The sequence below is a fragment of the Hypanus sabinus genome, chromosome 5 (genome assembly GCF_030144855.1).
Source record: "Hypanus sabinus isolate sHypSab1 chromosome 5, sHypSab1.hap1, whole genome shotgun sequence".
NCBI classification, from domain to species: Eukaryota; Metazoa; Chordata; class Chondrichthyes; order Myliobatiformes; family Dasyatidae; genus Hypanus; species Hypanus sabinus.
This window is the reverse complement of record NC_082710.1, coordinates 112647470-112673341: the sequence shown is the minus strand read 5'-3', so window position 1 is coordinate 112673341 and position 25872 is coordinate 112647470. Positions and strand designations below refer to the sequence as shown.

General features: G+C 41.1%; 2 protein-coding genes across 7 annotated transcripts in view; one reads left to right on the top strand and one right to left on the bottom strand.

Annotated features, from left to right (window-relative positions):
• LOC132394336 (dTDP-D-glucose 4,6-dehydratase-like) overlaps positions 1-25248 on the bottom strand; it is a 58029-nt gene extending 32781 nt beyond the window's left edge. The window contains exons 1-6 of one of the 2 annotated variants that reach the window (XM_059970361.1): positions 25061-25248; positions 20383-20449; positions 18664-18732; positions 12445-12535; positions 4196-4338; positions 1286-1384 (exon numbers count right to left, since the gene is read on the bottom strand). In XM_059970361.1, the coding sequence (XP_059826344.1) occupies positions 1286-1384; positions 4196-4338; positions 12445-12535; positions 18664-18732; positions 20383-20449; positions 25061-25104 (513 nt within the window). In that variant the 5' untranslated portion in view covers positions 25105-25248. Of the gene's footprint in view, positions 1-1285; positions 1385-4195; positions 4339-6509; positions 6616-12444; positions 12536-18663; positions 18733-20382; positions 20450-25060 lie in introns of both variants that reach the window. The other variant, XM_059970362.1, reaches the window with a different exon arrangement.
• Positions 24472-25872, top strand: part of gpr180 (G protein-coupled receptor 180) — a 100068-nt gene continuing 98667 nt past the window's right edge. For 2 of the 5 annotated variants that reach the window (XM_059970356.1, XM_059970355.1), the window contains exons 1-2: positions 24472-24571; positions 25597-25701. In XM_059970356.1, coding sequence (XP_059826339.1) covers positions 24481-24571; positions 25597-25701 — 196 coding nt within the window. In that variant the 5' untranslated portion in view covers positions 24472-24480. The other 3 variants (XM_059970360.1, XM_059970359.1, XM_059970358.1) reach the window with 2 other exon arrangements.

Here is a 25872-nt window from a genome sequence, read left to right as displayed (position 1 = left end):
AGTGGGACCAGAGAAAATCACATGGAAGGCATTCAACGAAGTTGTTGAAATTTTTCTCGGCATCTACAGAGCACCAAACTACATGCAACTGGTTGAAAGCATGGTTCAAGCATATAAAACCATGAACTGTAGCATGTCACTAAAGATTCATTTTCTGCATTCCCATTTAGACTTCTTCACTGCCAATCTTGGTGCTGTTAGTGACGAGCATGGTGAAGGGTTTCACCAGGACATTGCGGTCATGGAGAAAAGATACCAGGGCAACTGGAATCCATCAATGGTGGCGAATTACTGTTGGGCACTTAAGCAAGAAGCCTCAGACACTGAGTAGAAATGAAAATCATTAACAAAGTATTTTTAACTTAGTTGAACTATTGCAAAGCATCAGCACCATTATGCAATTAAACACATTATATTCAATAAAAATTAATTTGTTGTTTCTCCAAATTCCTACGTGATATAAGTAGTCTGAAATTATATTTGTGTTCATCTTCAAGCAGTCTATCATAAACAAAAATAAATTCTGAGGAAGCAACACTTTTGAAAAAATTTATTGTCCAGTGGTATTAGCACATTATCCATGTGATGGAATTGTTTTAATTATGTGGCCTACTAACTAATTCATCACTATGTAAGGAATTTTTTTAATCTTATCTATAAAAGTGACAGATCTTTCAGAAGTACCTTCTTTTATTTATTTTATTCCTTTGTCTTACACCTCTTAGCATTAATTCCCCTCTAGTATCATCTTTCAACTCTTTATTTAGTTTGCTCAGCATTTACATGTTTGTTTGTACTCTACAATAAACTGAAAACTTGGAATTAAGACTGCTCACCATTCTTGGCTCCTGAAAGAACGCTAAAGATCAGAAATTAAACAGAGAACTAACACCAAATTAATAATTAAAGCTGATTATACGCAAAGACATTGTGTAAGCAAGATACGGTGCCGTGTTTGTGGCATGTGAACTAGTCTGTCAGCCTGAACTCAGGAAAGAAAAATACCCCAAGAAAAGATTATAGTGGATCAAAATAGCAATTGACATTATTTGTAAACACAGGATAAATCCTTGCAGTACAGACAGACAGACATATTTTATTGATCCTGAGGGAAATTGGGCTTCATTACAGCCGCACCAACCAAGAATAGTGAAGAAATATAACAATATAAAACCATAAATAATTAAATAATAAGTTAATCATGCCAAATGGAAATAAGTCCAGGACCAGCCTATTGGCACTGGGTGTCTGATATTCCTACAGCATACAATATACAAAAACATACCCTGAAGTTTTCCCAATACGACATGACTATACATTCAGAAGCTGCTTTTGACGCTGCATAAGGATTTGTAGGACATCTAGGAGATGTTTCACTGAATTCCTATATTGAAGAGGCAAAAACATATTCAATAAATGTACAGTTCTGATATTAAAACATTTTTACAATTCCATTTTTTTTATTTGTAAGCTTCTTTTGGTTATAATTATTCAGTATGTTAAAAGCAGATTCCTTCATTATCACACAACTCACAACCTCCAGATTCTCTTCCAATTGACACGAAATGCTCAATCATAGGAATTAATGAACTTTGTTTTTCTTGAAAGTATTACACAAATTGGTTCTAAACTGTATTAAACATATAATACATTCCAAATACTTGATCTGTACTTATGTAATAAATATACATTATACTGTCCATTAGTTTTTTTTACCCTATAGAGTCTTGATCTTTCACATCCCAATGTCTCCAGTTTATTTAACCAGTAACAAGCTAGAGCGGTCATCTCTTGGGTAAGTTCTGTTGAAAGTGTGCATCCTACAGTCTTTAAAACTCAAATGTCATAAGTAACAATGAATACAAACTTGCAAATCTAATCCCACCTTTAGGTACGAGGTCTATAGCCCCAGCCCTCATGGGTCATGGCAGTGTGCCTTTGTCACAGCCAAAGCCACTCATCCAGTCAAAGCTGGAAAATCCTGATTACAAGAGATGGATACCTATGTCTAAACTGGAAGAGCTATTACACTGGCTGATCAAGACACAGCTTGATAGGCCTAACTCATAATGTTTTCACTGTCGAATGCACTAATAAAGCAGCTTTGTGGGAAGTGGGGAGGGGTACACATATACTTAATGTTAAACCTTGCAAGCTTTTTTTGAACTCCTTGTTGAACTGGGTTCACCTTTTGGAGGTCATCTTCTTTTTACTGGGTATGCCCACAAGTAAACCAATCTTAGGGTGGTATATATGTACTTGTATTATAAATTAACTTTGGACTTTTATGGTTAGCAATAACAGATAATCCTTGTTATGTTTTGTTTCATCCCCACAAGTGACTCACTAAAGGTGAGGCGATGTCCCTCAGAGTACTCAATATTGACACTGACCTTGAAGCCTTATGCTGTCAGGTCCAAACGTTGGCACAGAGTACTCCTGCCAATACCCAATGGTTGCCCTCAAGTATATTAAAGCTACTTGAAAGAAGTAGAGGTGAACAACTTTACAGAATGTATCCCGGATGGGTTTTTCAAGTGCAAGCAACAGGTTGACATTTGGGTTGAAAAACCTTTTTTTATCCCCCCTTCCATCTGTCCATCATCACACCTACCTGGCTCCGTATCATATTCTAGACCTTGTCCCTGCTTTACCCCTCCCCTCCCAATACCAGGCTCTATCAGCCCAATTTTTGTTTTCACTTCGGTGTTTTTACTTTTCACCCACAAACCCCAGCCTCAAAACTCCCCCTTTCCTACCTGATTCCACCTGCCTCTTGTTCCCCAGTTCACTTGGTTCCAACTATCAACAATAAACAGTACAGCACAAGAACAGGTCCTTCAGCCCACAATGTCTCTGCTGAGCATGATGCTACACTAAATTAAGCTCCTCTGCCTGCATGTGATCCATATACTTCCATTCCCTCCATATTCATGTCCCTAATCTAACAGCCTCTTGTCTATCATCATCACATCTGGTTCCACCACAAACACTGGCAGCATGCTTCAGGCACTTACCACCTCTGTGTAAAATAAATACTTGCACTGCACATCCCCTTTAAACAAAGAACATGGAACAGCAGAGCATTGGTCAGGCCATCTGAGCTACGATACTGAATCAATCTCGATGCCTATCTATACCAAATGTCCTCTTCCTGAGTATCATCCTTAATCCTCCATTCCCTTCACATTAATTTTCCTATCTAAAAGCCTCCTCACTCACTGAACTGCCTTCTTTCACTTCTACACCAGGTAAGTTATTCCAGACATCTACTGTGCTCTGAATAAAAGAACTTGCCCATCACATTCCTATGGTCTCCGGTATTTGACTTTTCTGTTTTGAGGAAATATTATGTCTAAACTATCTATGCTTCTCATAAGTCTCTGATACTCCAAGAAGAACAATCCAAGTTTGTTCAAAATCTCTTTAGAGCCAATACCCACTAATGCAAACAGCTTCCTGTTAAAACTTCTGCTTCCTTTCCAAAACCTCCACATACTTCCAGTAATGGAGTAACCAGAATTATACATAATATCTAAGTGTAATTGTATATAAATGCAATATGACTTCCCAACATTTATCCTCTCTGCCCCTACAGATGCTATGTACCTTTCTTTACCACCTTATCTACCATATCTACTTTCAGGGAGATATGGACTTAAGACTTCAAAATCTTTCTCTGTTCATCAATGCTACTTGCCATCAAATGTATAACTTTTCCCTTACATTATACCTTCCAAAGTACCACAGTTCACATTGCCTGAATTAAACTCCATCTGCTATTTCTCAGCCCATAACTGTAACTGATCTCTATCCTGTTGTATCCCTTAATGACTTAATTCATTATCTACAACTCTGTCAATTTCTGTGCCATTTGCAAACTTACTAGGTAATTCAACAATATTTTCATCAGGTCATACATTACCTATTGCATGATCTTACCCCACATTCCCCCCCCCCCACCTCCACTTTACACCGATCAACTCCCCTCCCTGCTCAGGTTCTTGTCCTGAAATGTCAACCTTCTGCCCAAATGACCGCAGGAGTCCTTCAGCGAAAATATTTCAATGGTTCATTGCTGTGACTCATAACTGAATTTAAGAGCATTCATGAACTGACATGAAACTGCCATGAGAAAAAATACCTCACATCCTAAGTAGCAAACAAAAAGACACATTATTAGTTCATCAGTTACCTCTTTAATACTTCCTCCATAGACTTCATCAGTACTAACATGAATAAATTTTTCAACATTAGCCTGATAAGCAGCTTTCACTAGTATTTCTGTGCCATAAATATTCACGTGCTTGAATTCTGAAGAGCACCAAAATGACTTATCTGGGGGAAAAGAAGGAAATTAATGTACCAGCAGCACTGATTCCTTGATCACATAACAATTCTATATAAATGCTCCAAATTTTATGAACACAGTGGATTCCAGTTAACTGGGACACACTGGGACCAGTACATTTTGACTCAATTAAGTGACTGCCCCAACCGGCTGAGGTTTAATGGAAATAGTTTAAAAAAAGACAAACTACTATTTAACTGAGTAATAAATTATTTATTTAAATGAATGCAGAACAAATTCAAACACTATCAATATTATTACGGTACTATAAATCTGTGTATTGGTTCTTAATAGCTAATACGGAGGAATTCATACAGTGTATGCTGCTGTGTTCTTTTGATTGACTAAGTGCACAAAATCAGCAGACACCTAGCACAGATAATGCGATGCAGCATGTTACAGATGCACTCTACTGTGCATCTGTAGAAGGTTGCAAGTATCAATATGCATAGCCCAGATCTCTTCAACCTTCTCAGAGAGTAGGGGCATTAGTTTTTTGACAGCATAGGATGTGTTTTGGGACCATGAGAGGTTGTGTGAGATGTCCGTGAAGACGTCAGTGATCTGGTGTGGACACTCCCTGAATACTCAGCTATTACAGATGGTGGCTGCTCACCTGGAAAGGGATAGCTTTGTGGGTGGCATTGTGTTGCATGCTTTGAAGCGTGTATAAAAGTTATCTAGAGCATCGAGGAGGGAGGCCCATCCACGTATGCCAGGCATCATGATCAGACAGGGATTCCTGATTTTTTATGCATAGGTAGTCTTTGCCTTCTTGCTGCCTCAGATGAAGTTTCCCCGGCTGCTCTGTCACCAGATTTGAAGTCAGTGTCCTGGCTTTCAGTAGGGAGAGCACCTTTGTCTTCAGCCAGGACTCCAGAGCTGGCTGTTCTTGAGGTGCCAACTCCATCTACGGTACATGTTTACAGGCGAAGCCGGTGACAGATGAGGCATATTCCTCTAGGTCTGTGCCTTCTCCATTTGTGGTGGGCTCCTTGAACATCTGCCAGTTAGTCAGTTCAAACAGTCCTGAAGCCTAGAGATTGCCTCACCTGGTCATATGGTGATGGCCCTCTTGACTGGTTTCTCTATTCTCAGCAGCAGTTGGTATGCTGGGATTAACTTTATGGAGATGTGGTCAGAAAGGACAAGATGAGGCAGTGCGGTGGCTTTACAAGTACTGTATCTTTTGTATAAACATGGTCCAGTCTGTATGTTCCCATAGTGGCCCTGGTGAGGTGTCCATGGCTCTTGGGGTAAAATGTCCTATAGATTAAGGTGATTGAAGTCTCTTGCAATTATGACCAGACTGTCAGAAACTTGTTTTATAGAGAGCTGATGATACTGTAAAGCTCTCCCAGTGCATCCTTGGCATTCATGCTCGGGATGGGGCAGAATGTAAACGGTGGTGTTGAACACAAGAATGAACTCCTTGAGCAGCTAATGTGGCCAGCATTTAATTGTAAGATGTTTAATTGCCACAGAACAGCTGCATTTATGCACCAATCTTTGTTATTGTACTGTAAACTCAGATTCCACCTCCTTTGGATTTCCCCGACAGGCAGTTTCTATCTACACAGAACAGTTATCCCTTCAAGTTGAAACGCCAAGTTGGGCACATTGTTGTTTAGCACGCTTCAGTGTAGACTCTTTCTGTGCATTGATTCTCAGACTCAGAGAGTCAATCTTATTTTCTAGTGAACGGACATCGGTCAGGAAAAGTGATGATATTGCTGGCCTGGTCAGATTAGCTCTCAGCCTAGCTAGTGCCTCAGCTCTTATACTGTGTTTCTGCTTCCTCTTGCACCACTGCCTGATCTTATAGTCATAAATAACAATGGTGATCGCTTCAGATCAAGTAGCTGGAAGGAATGTAAGAAAACTTCTTCATACCAGTGTAGATGAATTAGAGAGAAGCATCTGGGAGGGGAAGGAGCTTAAAACGGACCAGATTGGATTTTTCAATTTTCCCTGCAAATCAAGGCAAACAGTGTGCTTGAAGATTGACAAGTCAACTACGTGCTGAGGGGAGGATACAAGAATGAGGTAGAAAAAGCAAAATTAATCAGCAATTAAAAGCAATCAGTTCTGAAGATAAATTAGGAGGGGGGTGGTTGGTGGCTAGGATGGGTGGGGTAAGGACACTTATTAACCTTACAGTCCTTTCTGTTTGTCCCGACAGTGTGATGAGCAAGCTGTCCTGGGAATAGAGCCAATGGACAATGTGGTCCAAGTTCCAAGTAATGCCTCAAATATGTTGCTGTCTGGGGATTAATGACAGATAAATTTTGCCAGTGATGGAAAACAACCTAGAAATTATCACTACCCTATTTCATTGCTCAAATAAGCAGAAAAATCAATTTTCAATTGAACAATGTTGAAAATTCCATGCAATAAAGCATCAAATTAATTCTTTTTTATTTAGAAAAACTTGGTTTTGCCTATAATTTTAGAATACAGACCATTAAATTAATAAAATTAAAGCTGTGTAGATGTGGTGTTTGCCTGATGCCAGCCCCCTAGGCCTGAGTCGACATAGTAGTAGTAGTATGTGTGAATAAGAACAAAATTCTTCAATTTTGGATTACTCCCACTACCACATGCTAGTCAGGGCTGGAATAGAATGATAGTACAGATGAATAAGTGGTCTAAAATCCAATGAGAGAGCAGGATTTTAAATTTCTGTCATTGGAATCACTTCTGGGAAGGAATGATCTATAAGAAAAGGACAGGTTACATCTGAACCCAAGGGGGCTAATATCTTTGAGGAGAGGTTTGCTCGAGCTGTGAGGAGGGTTTAATCTAATTTGGCAGGGGGATGGGAACTGGAGTGATAGGACTGAGGATGGGGCAATTGCGATACACGTTGATGCATTGTGTAGGGAGACTGTGAGGAGGAACAGGCTGATGATAGGGCAAAATTGCATCAGTGGTAGAGTTAAAGTGTAACGGGAGAGTGAAATCAAAAAGGATGATAAATACAGGACTGAAGGTGTTATATTTGAATGCACACAGTACACAGTACAAGGTAGATGATCTTGTAGTACAGTTAGAGATTGGCAGGTATGACGTTGTGAGCATCACTGAGTCGTGGCTGAAAGAAGATCATTGTTGGGAGATTAACATCCAAGGATACATCTTGTATCAAAAGGTCAGGTAAATAGGTGGGGGGGGGGGAAATGGGGTGGCTCTGTTGGTAAAAAAAATGAAATCAAATCCTTAGAAAGGTCTGTTATAAGATCTGACATAGGCTTGGAAGGCATAGAATCCTTGTGCATAAGAGTTAAGAAACTGCAAGGGTGAAAAGACCCTGATGGAAGTTATATACAGGCTTCCGAACAAAAGCCAGAAAGTGAAAAAATAGATTACAACAGTAGAAAAGGCATGTAAAAATGGCAATGTTACAATAGTCATGGGAGATTTCAATATGCAGGCATATTGGTGTTGTATCCCAAGAGAGGGAATTTGTAGCATGCCTGTTAGGTGGCTTTATGGAGCAGCTTGTGGTTGAGCCCACTAAGGAAAAGGCAATTCTGGATTGGGTGTTGTATAATGAACCAGATTTGATGAGGGAGCAATTTGGAAAGTGTAGGACAGAGTACGTCGTGAAGATCAAGAAGTATTCTAAAGTGAGGATGAGGTAACCATGGCTAACAAGGGAAGTCAAAATCAGCACAAAAGCAAAGGAGAGGGCACATAATACAGCAAAAGTTAGTAGGAAGTTAGAGGATTGGGAAGCTTTTAAAATAGCAACAGATGTCAACCAGAAAAACCGTAAGGAGGGAAAAGATGAAATATGAAGTGAGCCAAAAATATAAAAGAGGATACCAAAAATGTTTTCAGATATATAAAAAATAAGAGAGGTGATAGTGGCTACTGGACAGCTGGAAAATGATGCTGGAGAGGTAGTAATGGAGGACGAAGAAATCCAAAGAATCCAAGTAAGTGACATCCACTGCATCTCCCTTGTCCACCCTGCTTGTTACTTCCTCCAAGAACTCTAACAGATTTGTCAGGCAAGATTTCCCTTGACAGAAACTTAGCTGACTTTGACTTATTTTAACTTTAGTCTCTACATACCCCAAAATCTCATCCTGAATAATAGGCACCAACACTTTCCCAACCACTGAGGTTCGGCTAAATAGCCTATAACTTCATTTCTTTTGCCTGACTCCCTTCTTAAAGAATGAAGTGACATTTGCAATTCTACAGTCCTCTGGGACCATGCCAGAATCAAGTGATTTTTGAAAGATCAGGACCAATGCCTTCGTTATCTCTTCAGCAACTGTTCTTGGGACCCTGAGATGTAATCCATCTGGTCCAGGTGACTTACACACCTTAAGACCTCTGAGTTTGCCTAGCACTTTTTCCTTTGTAATAGCAATGGCACTCACTCCTACTCTCTGACACCCACAGATCTCTGGCATACTGCTAGTGTCTTCCACTGTGAAGACTGATGCAAAGTAACCATTAAGTTCATCTGCCATTTCTTTGTCCCCCAAGTCATCAGCATCATTTTCCACTCTCACCTCTTTTACTCTTTATATAACTGAAAACACTTCTGGTATCCTGCTTTATATTATCGGCTAGCTCGCCCTCATATCTCACCTTTTTATCCTCCCTTCTTATCACTTTTTTTAGATGCCTTTTGTTGGATTTTAAAAGCTTCCCAATCATCCATCTTCCCACTCACGTTTGCTAACTTATATGCCCGTTGCTTGGCTTTTATGCAGTCCTTAAATTTCCTTGTCAGCCACGGCTGCCTACCCCTGCCATTTGAGAACTTCTTCTATTGATATATCTATCCTGCACCTTGTGATCTATTCCCAGAAACTTCAGCCACCTCCGCTCTGCTGTCATCCCCACCAGTATCCTCTCTCATGCCTCTGTAATTCCCTTTATTCCATTGTGATACTAATACATGTGACTTATGCTTCTCTCTCTCAAATTGCAGTATGAAATTAATCATATTATGATCACTGCCTCCTAAGGGTTCCGTTACATTAAGCTCCCTCATAAGATCTGGGTTATTACACAACACCCAATCTAAGATGGCCTTTGCCCAAGTAGGCTCAAGCACAAGCTGCTCTAAAAAGCAATCTCGTATGCATTCAACAAATTCCCACTGTTGTGATCTGACACCAACTGATTTTCCCCAATCCCTTTGCCTCTCAGCTCCAAACTCCTGACGTCTCCCCATAACCCTTCATGCCTCACGAATCAAGAACCTATCAATCTCTGCTTAAATATACCCAATGACTTGACTTCCACAGATTCACCACTCTCTGGCTAGGGAAATTACTCATAGATGTCCCATTATTCTGAGGCTGTGCCCTCTGTTCCTATACTCATCCACCCATAGGAAACATAGAACATAGAATAGTACAGCACAGTACAGGCCCTTTGGCCCACAATGTTGTGCTGACACTTAAACCCTGCCTCCCATATAACCCCCCCACCTTAAATTCCTCCATATACCTGTCTAGTAGTCTCTTAAATTTCACTAGTGTATCTGCCTCCACTACTGACTCAGGCAGTGGATTCCATGCACCAACCACTCTGAGTAAAAAACCTTCCTCTAATATCCCCCTTGAACTTCCCACCTCTTACCTTAAGCCATGTCCTCTTGTATTGAGCAGTGGTGCCCTGGGAAAGCGGCACTGGCTGTCCACTCTATCTATTCCTCTTAAATATCTTGCGTACCTCTATCATGTCTCCTATCATCCTCCTTCTCTCCAAACAGTAAAGCCCTAGCTCCCTTAATCTCTCATCATAATGCATACTCTCTAAATCAGGCAGCATCCTGGTAAATCTCCTCTGTACCCTTTCCCAAGCTTTCTCATCCTTCCAATAGTGAGGCAACCAGAACTGGACATACTCCAAGTGTGGCCTAACCAGAGTTTTATAGAGCTGACGCAAGGAAATCTGCAGATGCTGGAAATTCAAGCAAAACACACAAAATGCTGGTGGAACACAGCAGGCCAGGCAGCATCTATAGAAGGAAGTACTGTCAACGTTTCGGGACGAGACCCTTTGTCAGGACTAACTGAAAGGAAAGATAGTAACAGATTTGAAAGTAGGAGGGGTGGGGGAAATACGAAATGATAAGAGAAGACCAGAGGGGGTGGGGTGAAACTAAGAGCTAGGTGATTGGCAAAAGGGATACAGAGCTAGCTTTCTTACCTTTCAGTTAGTCCGGACAAAGGGTCTTGGCCCGAAACGTCGACAGTACTTCTTCCTATAGATGCTGCCTGGCCTGCTGTGTTCCACCAGCATTTTGTGTGTGTTGTCTTATAGAGCTGCAACATTACCTCGCGACTCTTAAACTCTATCCCTCGACTTATGAAAGCTAACACCCCATAAGCTTTCTTAACTACCCAATCTACCTGTGAGGCAACTTTCAGGGATCTGTGGACATGTACCTCCAGATCCCTCTGCTCCTCCACACTATCAAGTATCCTGCCATTTACTTTGTACTCTGCCTTGGAGTTTGTCCTTCCAAAGTGTACCACCTCACACTTTTCTGGGTTGTACTCCTTGGGCTCTGAAACAGGAGGCCGAGGAGATTGTGGATGCATTAGTAATGATCTTTCAAGAATTAATAGATTCAGGCATGGATCTGGAGAACAGGAAAATTGCAAAAGTCATTCCACATTTCAAGATGAAAGGGAGGTAGAAAAAAGAAAATTATAGTCCAGTAGTCTGACCTTGATGATTGGGACGATGTTGGAGTTGATTGTTAAGGATGTGGTTTTGGGGTACTTGGAAGCACATGATATAGTATGCCAAAGTCAGCATGATTTCCTTTTGGGAAAATCTTGCCTGACAAATCTGTTGGAATTCTTTGAAGAAATAACAAGCAGGATTGGCAAAGGAGAATTGGTGGATGTTGTGTACTTGGATTTTCAAAAAGCCTTTGACAAGGTGCCACACAGTAGGCTACTTAACAAGTTAAGGGCCCGTGGTATTACAGGAAATATACTAGCATGGACACAGCATTGACTGATTGGCAGGAAGCAAAGAGTGGGAATAAAGGGAGCCTTTCCTGGTTAGCTTGCTGTTGGTTATTAGTGGTGTTCCACCAGGGTCTGTGACGGGACCCCTTCTTTTTATGTTAAATGTCAATGATTTGGATGGCTTTGTGGCCAAGTATGCCAACAATACAAAGATAGGTGGAGGGGCTGGTAGTGTCGATGAAGCAGTGAGTCTGCAGAAGCACTTAGATCAGGAGAATGGGCCAAGGAGCTGGAGACGTAACATAGTGTAGGGAAGTGTATGGTCATGCACTTTTGTAAATGGAATAATGGCATAGACTATTTTCTAAACAGGAAATAAATCCAAAAATCAGAGTTGCAAAGAGACAAGCTGAGTTAGTAGTAAGGAAAGTTAAGTGCAATGTTAGGATTCTTTTTGTGAGCACTGGAATACAAGAGCAAGAATGCAATGATGATGCTTTATATGACATTGGTCAGGCCACACTTAGAGTACTGTGAGCAGTTTTGGGCCCCTTATCTAAGAAAAGATATGCTGGCATTGAAGAGGATCCAGAGGAGAATTATTTCAGGAATGACGGTTACTGCATGAGAAGCATTTGATGGCTCTGGCCTGTACTCACAGGAGTTCAGAAGAATGTAGGGGATCTCATTGAAACCTATTGACTATTGATGGATAGAATGGATGTGGAGGATGTTTCCTATTGTGGGCAAGTCTAGGACCAGAGGGCACAGTCTCAGAAAAGAGGGACATCAATTAAGAGCAGAGAGGAGGAGGAATATCTTTAGCCAGAGGGTAGTGAATCTGTGGAATTCATTGCTATGGATGGCCGTGCAGGCCACAGCATTGAACATATTTAAAGTGGAGGTTGATAGGTTCTTGATTAGTGAGGGCATCAAAGGTTATGGGAAGAAAGCAGGAGAATGGGGTTGAGAGGGGTAATAAATTAGCTATGATGGAAGAGTGGAGCAGACTCAACCATAATTCTGCTCCAATGTCTTATGGTCATGACATATAAAATTAATTTGCAACTTCTTTTGTCCTTATACTTACAAGTATAAGCAGGTACCAAACTGAAAAGTGTTAAGAAATCTCCTTACCAACATGAGTTTGAGCTGCGAAATGTAGAACTATGTGAATTCTTTCAATTTCAAACAATAGCTTCATAAAATGTTCATCACAAATATCACCCTATAAACAGAGAATTCCGTAATTACGTATTATTTACATATTAACAAAATACCTTTATGGTTAATTCATTTTTTATATTAAAAACAATTTAAAATACTCCAATCACAACAAAAGAAAACAGGAAGATAAAGCATTCTACAAAATATGCAGGACCTTTTTCTTTTAAAGATATACAATTTGCTGGTCATACATTTGGGTCATGTATTTATGGAAAGAGAAACAAAAATAAATCTATGATTTATTTCAAGTAACTTCACTTGTTTTTTGATGGATGCAAAAAGAAGACTGTCTTAGGAACCTGGCAAATATACATTCCTCACTCTTGTCTGACACCAACATATTTTTAGTAGTAGCAAAAATAAAAACAGCGAACTAAGTTTATATGGAACTTTTTTCCTATATTTCAATTGTGTTTGCTCAATTGAGTAAATGCAAAAAGTGCCTGACCTAATGCTTTGAGCAACCTTCATCGCTCAATGTCACCAAAACAAACTCATCAGCTGTCTTGCTCAGTGCTCACAGGATTTTAGTGTGTGTGAATTGATTGTTGCCTTATATATAGAGGGAGAATTTAATTTGATTGAGCAGATATAATCTGAAAAACAGAGTGATATTAGGACTCTACAACTTAACTTCAAATGTTAAGTTAACTTTCAAGTGATAGTGGAAATTTGTAACAATCTTCCACAAAGGCAACTGAAACGTTTTCAGTTTTGATAACGGGTTTGATACCTGGAAATATTTTTAAAAATACAGGTATATGGAGTTGGAAAAAAGATTAGCCACAATTTCACTGATAAATCAAATAACCGAATCTTGTTCTGGGGCTTTACAAACAGATATTGTCTGCTCAGAGAGGGAATCATAAAAATAATTAGCTCCTTTCTAAGTATTCTAACTAGATTATTCTAACTATTCTAACTAGATGATTAAATCTGGACTTGTTCTAGCATCACTGGAACCAACTTTGACTTGGTAAAAACACTTCTACAGTTGCAGAACTTTTATTTATGGAATTGTTGGTCTCCACTTGATGGCAGCAACATAACAAATAGTTAAAAAAAAGGTCAAATCTTGACAACATTCTGAATGTCAAAACACAAGACTTAAATTCTTAGTCCTGACGAAGGGTCACGGCCCGAAACGTCGACAGAGCTTCTGGCCTGCTGTGTTCCACCGGCATTTTGTGTGTGTTACTTCAATTCTTAACCTATCCTTACACAATGTATATATCACATTACTAGCCTGATGGAAGTGCAATTCTTTTCCACTGGACTCCAAAGCTTATAACTATGAAAATATCATGTGGAATGAGAAAATGGCAGAGAAATTTTTAAAAAATGCAGTGTCTTCACAGGAAACATAAAAGTGTCTAATGTAAAAGGACAGCAAGACCCTTAACAGTGTTGATATACAGAAGAATCTAGAGGTCTAGGTCCATAGCTTCCCAAAAATGGTTGCAAAGTCCGATAAGTTGGGAAGGAAGATGTATATAGCATACTTACTTTTATTAGCTGAGGCACCGAATTCAAGAGTCAGGAAGTTACATTGCAACTTTATAAAACTCTAGTTTTAAAAACTGCAATATAACTTCCTTCTAGGCAGCATTTGATGCATTGCATTCAATATTGGTCACCCCATTATGGAAGGATGTGGAGCCTTGGTGAGGCTGTGAAAGAGGATTACCAGGATGCTGCCTTTGAAAGAGGGCATATGCTATAAAGTGAGGTTAAACAAACTTTGGTTGTTTTGTCTAGAATGGCAGAGGCCTTGGGGAGATCTGATAGGGGTTTATAAAATTATGGGAAGCACGAATAAGAATAGACAGTTAGTATTGTTTTTCTCAAGATCAAAGTATCTAACACCAGAAGGTATGCATTTCAGGTGTGGGTGAGGCAAATTCAAAAGAAATGTGCAGGACAATGTTCTTTTCAAACAGCAAGCAGTGAATGCCTGGAATATGCTGCCTGAAGCAATGGTAAAGATAAAGAGAGGCTCTTAAGATAGGCATATGAATGTGCTGAGAATCGAGGGATATAGACATTGTGAAGGCAGAAGGGATTAGTTTAGTTAGGTATTTAAAAGTTTATCTTATTTGGCACAACATTGTGGGCCAAAAAAGCCTTTTTTCTGAGCTATACTGTTCTATATTTTATGAAATGGGAGTGCAAAGTGCCAACATGATCCCAAAAATGCCAAATTTTAAGGAGAACAAGTCCAAGGAAACCTGTGTGTCAAGGGATATCGAGGTCAGGATAAAAAAAAGCCTATGGTTGTGGAATGTTAGGCGTGACAGCAAAGGTGTGATTAAGCTTGAGTTATAAGGATAGACGGTAAAGCCTTGATCTGTTTTCCCTAGTGCAAAGGAGGCTGAGAGGTAACAGGACAAAACATAAAAATTATGAAAGTCGTAGAGAGAGTAGATTCCCAGAGTATGTTTCCCACAGTTGGTGGGCATAGAACTAGAAGGCATAGGTCTAAGGTGAGAGGTAGTGGTTTAAAGGGGATCTCAGGGGTAAATATTTCAAACAAAGAATAAATGGTATCTGGAACATGCCAGAGGAGGTGGTGAAGACAGGAACAGTAATTACAGTTAAGAGGCATCTGGACATATATCTGAATGAGTAGGGTATAAAAGGATTTAGAACTAATGCAGGCAAGTAGGATTTGTATCAATAGCCACATCGGCCATTTCACAAGACAGAAATGCAGCCGCAAACCATGTTTGCACACATCATAGGATGGCTGCGATCCCACAATAACTGCCAGATCCAAAGCACCGGTCTCCTAAGTGATCGCTCTTATCATCCATAAGCTGGGAAAGACCTGGAGGACCTGTATAAAAAGTGAGTGCATGTAGATGTGTACTTAAAGAAATCAGGTGCCCAAATGGAGCACAAAATATCACTAAAAGACAAAATTACAGAAAATCCAAAGAAGTCAGTGCATATATTAGGTGCAACCGAGGACTGGGCAAGGCCCATTAAGGAACAAAATGGCAATTTGTGTATGAAGCCAGAGAATGCAAGCAAAGACTTAAATGAATACTTCTTATACTGTATGTATTCATTAAGGAGAACAACACAACTGTTAGAGAATTCACAGAGGGTAAAGTGACATTCTGGAACAAGTCATCATTAAATAGGACATACTTGATATCTTAGGCTTAAAAACTGATATATCCCCAGGGCTTAACGAGACATACAGTCGGCCCTCCTTATCCGCAAATTCCGCATGCACGAATTCAACCAACCGCAAATCGCAAAAACCCGGAAGTGCTCTTCCAGCACTTGTTGTTCAAGCATATGCAGACTTTTTTTTCTTGTCATTATTCCCTAAACAATGCAGTATAACAACTATTTTACATTGCATTTACATTGTATTAGGTATTATAAGTAATCTAGAGATGATTTAAAATATACAGGAGGATGTGCATGCGTTATTGTGGATCAGGATCAAAAAAAAATCAGAAGTTCTCCTACTAAATAAGTCGGAACAGGTACATCTTGAATCATTTAGCGTCTGTTAGTCAAACGTTTGTCTTAGTATATAGTATATATTTTACCTTTCTATGCATATAAAACACTTAAGAACATATGTTTCAGCGCTGGGCTCGGGAACGGAAGTTCTCGGGACTCAGGACAGACCGCTTTTGAGTGTGCTCTCCACTGTGCCGGGTTGATGTGGAGGATCAAAAACCCAAAACCCCAAAATCCAATAACTAAACCACTGTGTTGCTTAGTAATAATTGTAGCTTTCATTGGGGCAGGGCCTTTCTCACTTTATCCTTTAAAATTGTTCTGATCGTTGACCGACGTAGCCTAACGCTTTTCCAACGATCGATGGCGTTTCACCTCTTTCCGATCGCTTTATTATTTCCACTTTATTTTCAATCATGTTTGTGATTATTTTCGCAAACAGAAATACTGTGGATTCAGATCTCTGCAACCGGGTCCTAATGTTCTCTGCACTGAGAAGGTTGAATAAGGGACTTGAACATCCGCAAATTTTGGTATCCGCGAGGGGTCCCAGAACCAATCCCCTGCAGATAAGGAGGGCGGACTGTATCCCACACTGCTTTGGCAGCAAAGGAGAAGACTGCTGAGGTTCTGATAAAAACTTTAAATTTACACTGCAAAAATGACTAGAGGAAAGCAAATACAGTAACTTTATTTAAAAAGGGCAGCAGGGATAAACCAGTAAATTACAGATCTGAGAGTCTAATGCCAATACAATGCAAGTTATTTGAAAAGAATCTGTGGAATAGAATTAACCAATACCTGGAAAGACAGGGATTAATCAAGATTCAAATGTAAAGGAGAATAAAATAATTACTACTCCAGATCCAATGCAGCACAAAAAGAAACACAATAAACATAAATATTGAAGATAGCTTGTATACATACTGTAGATTGATTTTATAATTGAAGTTAGGCACGGGAATTTCTGTACATAGTATGTGAGACAGGAAACGACAAACAAGTGGTGACTGGCAGTGCGGAAGGGTTGATCAGCCTTACTGTTTGGGGAAAGTGACTGTTTTTGAGCCTGGTGTGAATGCTACATAGCCTCTTCCCTGATAGGAGTGGGACAAACTGTCCATGAGCATGGTGGGTCCTTCCTTCATGATGTTACTAGCCTTTTTTCCGGCACCTTTCTGTACATATATCCTTGATGGCAGGTAGGCTAGTGCCTGTATTGCACTGGGCAGTTTTACCTACCTAGTGTAAAGTTTCCCTGTCTGTCACAGTACAGTTTCCATACCATACAATGATGCAACATGTTAGGATGCTCTCTAAGGCGCACCTGTAGAATGATGTGAGTAGAGATGTGCATAGTCCAGTTCTTTTCAGCCTCCTCAGAAAGTAAAGGCGCTGGTGAGCTTTTCTGACTGCGTACAATGTGTTGAGATCATAAAAAGGTTGTTTGAAATGTGCACTCCCAGGAGTTTAAACCTGCTCGCAGTTTCCAAGCTGTGCCACTGATGTTTTTTGAGTTCCCTTAAGTCCACAACCATCTCATTTGTCTTGTCAAGATTGAGAAAGAGGTTACTTGCTGGCACAAAGCCTTGAGCTCTTCCACCTCCTCTCTGTAGGCTGGTACACCATTGTTGATGAGCCCCACTACTGGTGTGTCATTGCCGAACTTGAAAATGGGATTAGTTGGGTGTTTGGCCATGGAGTCAGACAAATTCCTTTCAGAAAGCGGCAGAATCTAGGTGGACTCCAGTAGGTGGAGAAGTTGTGGAGACATTTGTAATGATCTTTCAGGGATCACTGGAGTCTGAAATGGTTCTTGAGGACAGGAAAACTGCAAATGTCACCAACCTCTAAGAGAGGAGAGAGGCATAAGAAAGGAAATACTAGGCCAGTTAGCCTGACTTTAGTGGCTAGAAAGATGTTGAAGTCGATTATTAAGGATGAGGTTTCAGGTACTTGACGCAAATGATAAAAATAGGCCAAAGTCAGCATGGTTTGCTCAAGGGGAAATCTTTCTCAGCTGATGAGTCTAGCACAGAGGTCACAGTCACAGAAAAATGGATAGAATATTTAGAATTGAAATCAATTTTTTTTTAACTCAAAGGCTAGTGAATATTCATATTTCTCTACCACAGAGGGTAGTGGAAACTCAGGTCACTGAGATCATTCCAGAGAGAAGCTGATAGATTTCTGAATATTAAGAATGTCAAAGGGCATAAAGATAGTGCAGGAAAATAATCTTGAGATAAATCAGCCACGATCTTAATAAATAACAGCTCAAACGGGCCAGGCTGCCTATCAATGTTCCTAGTTCTTATGCAAATGAAGAAACTCCAGAGCAGTAACACCCTCAACACATTAATGTTACTAGAACATTGCTATTTAAATATTTTGAAATACTGTAAATCATACCATCTACACTGCTGATGTCAGATGCCTCTTGATACCTGATATTGTACTGTTCCTTATTTGGACCACATTGTGGGTAAATAGAGTCAGCACTGCTCTACAGGATGTTTTTTAAAAAGGCAGTTTATCGCGCCAAGTTATTTTGCTACTGTTATGATGATCTCCCACAAAAATAATTCAGAAAAGTGCAGAGTTTCATTAGCAGTATGACACTTAATAATTTAATAAACATTTAAATACCTTTATAAATTTGTAGTTTTTTCTGTTAGAAACTGATTTCAAGTTCTTTAAGCTTGCACAGTAATCAAGCTGTTGGAGGCAAAGTAGTGATTAAGGAATGTGAGATAAAATACTAGATTAATTTCTGTAGAATCATAACATTTACACTGTCTGCTATCCACAGATCTACTCATTGGCAAGGTCAGCGTTGTACTACTGCAAGTGTTGGCTATATTTCACACTGTATAGTATTGGTACTATATGCCTATGGTGCTCAGTGAATCCTGTTTGCCATGAGATGGATTGCACTTGATCTGCTGTGCCAGCCAAGGAGTGAAATTTCAATAGCCCGTGTGTGACTAGAGCAACAAGGGTCAGGAATAGGAATATGTGTGATGTTACAATGTTAGAGCTAGAACTCAGGCAGACAATCTGTGAGCTTTAGCTGAGAGAAGGCCTTGGGAGCACAGGTGATTGGGGATTTGGTTAGGTTTGCAGCCAGTGCTAGAACCAGGGAATGCAGTGCTTGATAAGCTAAAAGATACAAGCTGAAACTTGCATTGAATTGTCATATCTACATGGATTTTAGTAAGGCATTTGACAAGGTTCCACACAGTAGGCTTATTCAGAAAGTCAGAAGGCATGGGATCCAGGGATGTTTGGCCACGTGGATTCAGAATTGGCTTGCCTGCAGAAAGCAGAGAGTCATGGTGGAGGGAGTACATTCGGATTGGAGTGTTGTGACTAGTGGTGTCCTACAAGGGTCTGGGACCTCTACTTTTCATGATTTTTATTAACGACCTGGATGTGGGGGTGGAAGGGTGGGTTGGCAAGTTTGCAAACGACACAAAGGTTGGTGGTGTTGTGGATAGTGTAGAGGACTGTCGAAGATTGCAGAGAGACATTGATAGGATGCAGAAGTGGGCTGAGAAGTGGCAGATGGAGTTCAACCCGGAGAAGTGTGAGGTGGTACACTTTGGAAGGGCAAACTCCAAGGCAGAGTACAAAGTAAATGGCAGGATACTTGGAAGTGTGGAGGAGCAGAGGGATCTGGGGGTATATGTCCACAGATCCCTGAAAGTTGCCTCACAGGTAGATAGGATATGGAGTGTTAGCTTTCATAAGTCAAAGGATAGAATTTAAGAGTTGCAGGGTAATGATGCAGCTCTATAAGACTCTGTTTAGGCCACACTTGGAATACTGCATCCAGTTCTAGTTGCCTCAGTATAGGAAGGATGTGGAAGCATTGGAAAGGGTACAGAGGAGATTTACCAGGATGTTGCCTGGTTTAGAGAGTATGGATTATGATCAGAGATTAAGGGAGCTAGGGCTTTACTCTCTGGAGAGGAGGAGGATGAGAGGAAACATGATAGAGGTATACAAGATATTAAGAGGAATAGATAGAGTGGACAGCCAGCGCCTCTTCCCCAGGGCACCACTGCTCAATACAAGAGGACATGGCTTTAAGGTAAGGGGTGGGAAGTTCAAGGGGGATATTAGAGGAAGGTTTTTTACTCAGAGAGTGGTTGGTGCACGGAATACACTGCCTGAGTCAGTGGTGGAGGCAGATACACTAGTGAAATTTAAGAGACTACTAGACAGGTATATGGAGGAATTTAAGGTGGAGGGTTATATGGGAGGCAGGGTTTAAGGGTCGGCACAGCATTGTGGGCCGAAGGGCCTGTACTGTGCTAAATTGTTCTATGTTCTAAATAAGGAAGACAATGTAAACAGACTCACCTTGTCCAGATTTATGATCAAATGATCTGGATATCTCTCCAGCAAGCAAATAATCACATGCGAGGCACTTGAATACAAAAACACCTTGGATTACTTGCTTAGCAAAAAAGCATTATAAACCTCAAGACTTCTGGGGTTTGTACATTTCAATCAATCTAGTTGGTTGTAATTTTGCCACAAAGACGAAAGGTCCATTGAACACAGGCAAATTGATCAACATTTGGTTTTGAAATCTACTACTTATCATTAATGTTTTGAAATCTACTACTCATTACTATACTTTTACAATACGAGTTGGGATATTATGTTGCAGTTGTACAGGTTGTTGGTGAGGCTGCACTTGGAGTACTGTGTACAGTTTTGGCTGCCCTATTATAAGAAAGATATGGGTGAACTGGAGAGAATGCAGAAATGATTTGAGGATGTTGCCAGAATTACAGTATGCAGAAGGCCTGTGTTAGAGAGAGAAGTTAGCCAGGCTGGATCTTTGTTCTTTGAAATGTAGGAAAATGAAGGGCGACTTTATAGAAACATTTAAAATAATGAGAGGCATCAATAAGTTGGATATCAACAGTTTTTCCTCAGATTACGGAAATCCAAAACTAAAGTTTAAAGCTCAAAGAACATTTATTATCAAAGTTTGTATAAACAATGACTTCAAGTTCCCTGGCCCTGATCATCTCATTTTCACCATGGATGTCCAGTCATCATAACCTCCTTTATGTCAGCTACTTGGAACAGCCAATGTTCCAAGCCTACACCAGTATTACTCCCCAACATTTCCTATGCTGCATCAGCAACTGCATTGGTGCTGCTTCTTGCACTTATGCTGAGCTCATCGACTTCACCAACTTTGCCTCCAATGGCTTCTACCCTCCCCTCATGTTTACCTGGTCCATTTATGACACCTCCCTCTCCTTTCTCAATCTCTGTCTCTATCTCTGGAGACAGTTTATCTACTGATATCTTTTATAAACCTACTGATTCTCACAGCTACCTGGACTATATCTCTTCACACCTTGTCACTGGTAAATTGCCATCCCCTTGTTTCAGTTCCTCCATCTCCACACTTGCTCTCAGGATGAGGCTTTTCATTCCAGAACTAATAAGATGTGCTCCTTCTTCAAAGAAAGGGGCTTCCCTTCCTCCACCATCAACACAGCCCTCACCCGCATCTCTTCCATTTCGTGTATATCTGCGCTAACCCCATCCTCCCACCACCCCAGCAGGGATAGGGTTCCTCTTGTCCTCACCTACCACCTCAACAGCCTCCGCATCCAGCACATAATACTCTGTAACTTCCACCATCTCCAACACGAGCCCACCACTAAGCACATCTGCTCCCTTCTCCCATTTTGTACAGGGATCGCTCCCCATACAACTCCCTTGCCCATTTGTCGCTCCCCACTGATCTTCCTCCTGGTACCTATCCTTGCAAGCAGAACAAGTGTCGCACCTGCCCTATACCTCATCCCTCACTACCATTCAGGGCCTCAAACATTCCTTCCAGGTAAGGTGACACTTCACCTGTGAGTCTGTTGGGGTCATCTACTGTAGCTGGTGCTCCTGGTGGGCCTCCTGTATATTGGTGAGACCCCACGTAGATTGGGAGACCACTTCACCGAACACCTACTAGAAAAAGTGGGATTTTCTGGTCGCCACCCATTTCAATTTCACTTCCTATTCCCATTTTGACATGCCAGTTCATGGCCTTCTCTATTGCCACAATGAGGCAACACTCTGGTTGGAGGAACAACACCTTATATTCTGTCTGGTAGCGTCCAACCTGATGGCACGAACATCGATTTCTCAAACCTCTGGTAATTGTCCCCCCTTCTTTCACCATTCCCATTTTCCTCTTTCATCTTATCTCCGCATCTGCTCATCACCTCCCTCTGGTGGTCTTCCCCCTTCCCTTTTTCTCCCCATGGTCTTCTGCCCTCTCCTATCAGATTCCCCCTTCTCCAGCCCTGTGTCTTTCGCTCATCAACTTCCCAGCTCTTTTCTTCACCCTTCTCCCTCCCTAGGTTTCACCTATCACTTGTACTTTCCTCTTGCCTTCCCCAACCTCCGTACTCTGTCTTCTCATCTTTTTTCCCATCCTGATGAGGGTTTCTGCTTGAAACATACACTGTTTATTCTTTTCTGTAGAACTCCCTGCCTGCTGAGTTCCTCCAGTATTTTGTGTGTGTTGCTTTGGATTTCCAGCATCTGCAGATTTTCTCCTTTGTGATAAATTATATAACCTCAAGATTCATCTCCTTATAGGCAGCCACAAAACAAGAAACTCGGAAGAACACATTTAAAAGGAAAACTAACACCCACTGCGCAAAGAAGAAAAGAAAGACACAAACTGCACAAACAATTAAAGCAAGCAACAACATTCAAAACCAAATTGAGTTCATAGACATGAAAGCTCAGGGGTTTAGAGTGAGAGAGGAAAATTTTAAAAAGGATCTCAGGAGCAACATTTTCATGTGAGTATATGGAATGAGAGGCCAGAGTAAGTGATTAATGCAGGTATAATAGTATCATTTAAAGAACTACTTAAAAGAGTGGGGCATGGAGGGATATAGTCCAACACAGAAAATTGGGATTAACTGGATAGGCACAGCGGAGGGCATAGACTAGTTGGGGCAAAGGGCCTGTATTGGTGCTGTATGGCTCTAAACTGCTATCCTATCCAAGTTACTTTTAAATGCCTTAACTGTACCTGTCTTTATCACTTCCTGTGGCAGCTTGTTCCATATAACCACCACCTGCTCTTAATCCAAACAAAGGCCTCTAGCTTTGGACTTCCCTACCTAGAAAAAATAAACTGGCCATCTATTCTATCTCTGCCCCTTGTAATTTTATAAACCTCGATAAACTCACCCTTCAGTGTGTCACATTCCAGTGGGAATAACCCCATCCAATCTCTCTTGATCAGTAAACATCTCTATTCTAGGCAATATCCTGGTGTACCTCTTGTGCACTCACCACGCTCTACCTGAAAGTTCCACTTCAATTCCTTTTTAAATCTTTCCACACTCACCTGAAACCCCTGCCCCTTAGTTATAGACTCCCCTGACCTGGGAAAAGACTGTTGCCATCCAGTTTATCGATGCCTCTCATCATTTTAAACATGTATAAAGTTGCCTCATTCTCCTACATTCCAGGGAATAAAGACCCAGCCTGGTTAACCTTCCTGTGGAATGCCAACCTGCACAATACTCCAAATGCAGCTTCATCAACGAGACAATGTGATGTCCCTCCATTAATCCTTAATTAATTTTGATATCATCAACAACTTGCTGATCAGTCCACATACATTCTCATTCAAGTGATATTTATAAATGAGCAATAACAATGAGCCCAGAATAAATCTCTGCAGTATGCTGGAGACAACAAAAGACAGAAGCTGCAGGAATGTGGATTGACACACAAAAAGCAGGAATAACTCAGTGTGTCAGGCAGCACTTACAGAGAGAAATGGACAGTCAGCATTTCAGGTCAAGACCCTTTATCTGGACTGAAGGAAAGAGAGGAGATAGCCAATTTATAAAGGTGGATTGAAGGGTAGAGCAGGAGCTAACAGGTCTTGTAAGGATCCATGTAAAGGGATGGGTAAGGTAAGAGGGTGGGGGTGAAGAGTGGGAATGTTGATAGTTGGCAGTGACAAAGGTGGAGCATGGAATAAAGGGAAGGATGTGGGGAGGGGCACCAGTGGGAGGAGTGTGTGGGTGATCAGTAGAGTAACAGGATGATGGGGACTGGTGGATTAGCAGGAGAGAGGATGACAAAAAGGAGATAATTGACAGAGAAGGAGCTGTTACTGGAAATTTGAGAACTCAGTGTTCTTGCTTCCAGGGTAGAGACTACCACGGCAGAATATGAAGTGTCTTTTCTCTGATTTGCATTTCACTTCAACCTGGCAGTAGAGGTGGTTGTGGACAGATGTCTGTGTGGGACCGGGAAGTGGAATTAAAATGACTGGTCACTGGGAGATCTTGTCTGACGTGCTTGGTGAAGCAGTCACCCAGTCTGCGTCTGGTCTCACGGACAAAGAGGAAGTCATAATCGGATCTCCTATGGAATAAATAACATCCCAGAATTCACATGTCAATGGCTCACTTGAAAGGGCTGTTTAGGGCCTTTAATGGAGGAGGTGTAGCTGCAAGTGTAACACCATGTGATGACAGAGGAAGTGGTAAAAATAGATGCAATTTCCATACTTAAGAAACAATTTACGCAGACACTTAAACAATGACAGGCATAGAAGGTTACAGTGTTAATTGGGGCAAATGAAATTAGTGCAGTTGGGCTAAATATCTTGTTTCTGTGCTGTCTTGAAGAATTAAATGGCACAAGATTTATGTGAACACCACGATCTGCATGTTTTCCTCCAGGGTTGTACATCATCCCAGCTTGGAAGTATATTGCCAACTACCACTGGGTTGAAATTTGGGAACATCCCACCCCACTGTATTATGGAATAGATTCAACTGAAGCAGCAGGAAAGACTTGTTCAAGGGCTACAGTTGTCAATGTCTAGAATCTCTAAAATAAACATTGAGGCTTTTTTTTTTGGCTGTGCTCAGTTATTATACTTCCATGCTAGCAACGTTTTGTCCCACTGACAGAACCACGCATTGTTTCCCCGTTAGATCTGAACCCTCCCATGTTGCCAGAGACTTACATGAAGCCGGCACCGCCCGTCACCAGCAGCCGCTTCTCAAACATTGCGGGGAATCACCAGTTATCCTCGCCGCTTCTCAAACATTGCGGGAAATCACCAGTTATCCTCGCCGCTTCTCAAACATTGCGGGGAATCACCAGTTATCCTCGCCGACTCACACAGCTTCCAAAGCAGCTCCAACTGCCGTAAAGGGCGCACATTTTACGGTCTAAGCGCTTTACGCGCCACAGTCGCCGTAAAATATTTACACCACAAAATGAATCATTATAAAGTTCCGTAGTTGTGAAATTTGTTTTGTTCTGGTTATTTTTAGCGGTACTGGCGGGCTGTTGCCCCGCACAGTTTTCGGTAAGCACTTTGCGACACCGGTTGACACGTCGGAGGGCCGCGCCCGGGGGCGGCTTTCGTGGGGTCCCGGCGAGCAGACCTCCGCACCGAGGCCGCTTTGTAGCTGGAAGGGAGGGATGAGTGGCAGCCGGTAGACAGCTTGGGGCTTTAAATCACAATGAGACTTATAGTTCTGGCCACTTTTGCAGAGCTGGTGCTGTTGATGTGTGATGGGAAAACGGTGACTGGATCTTTCGGCAGTGAGATTGCGGCACGGAGTGGTGGGCAGCAAGTTGCAAAGTTTCTGTTTCATGGTAGGTGTTGATTAATTGTGAAGATGTATGCATTTAATACTTTGGTGCTTTTTGTTATAATGACTTGGTTCTGATTTAACTTGAATGAACTTAATGACTTGAATCAACAGCAGCCCAAATATTGTTAGCATTTTATTTTGTTAACCATATTTTTTCCGCCTAGCTTCAATT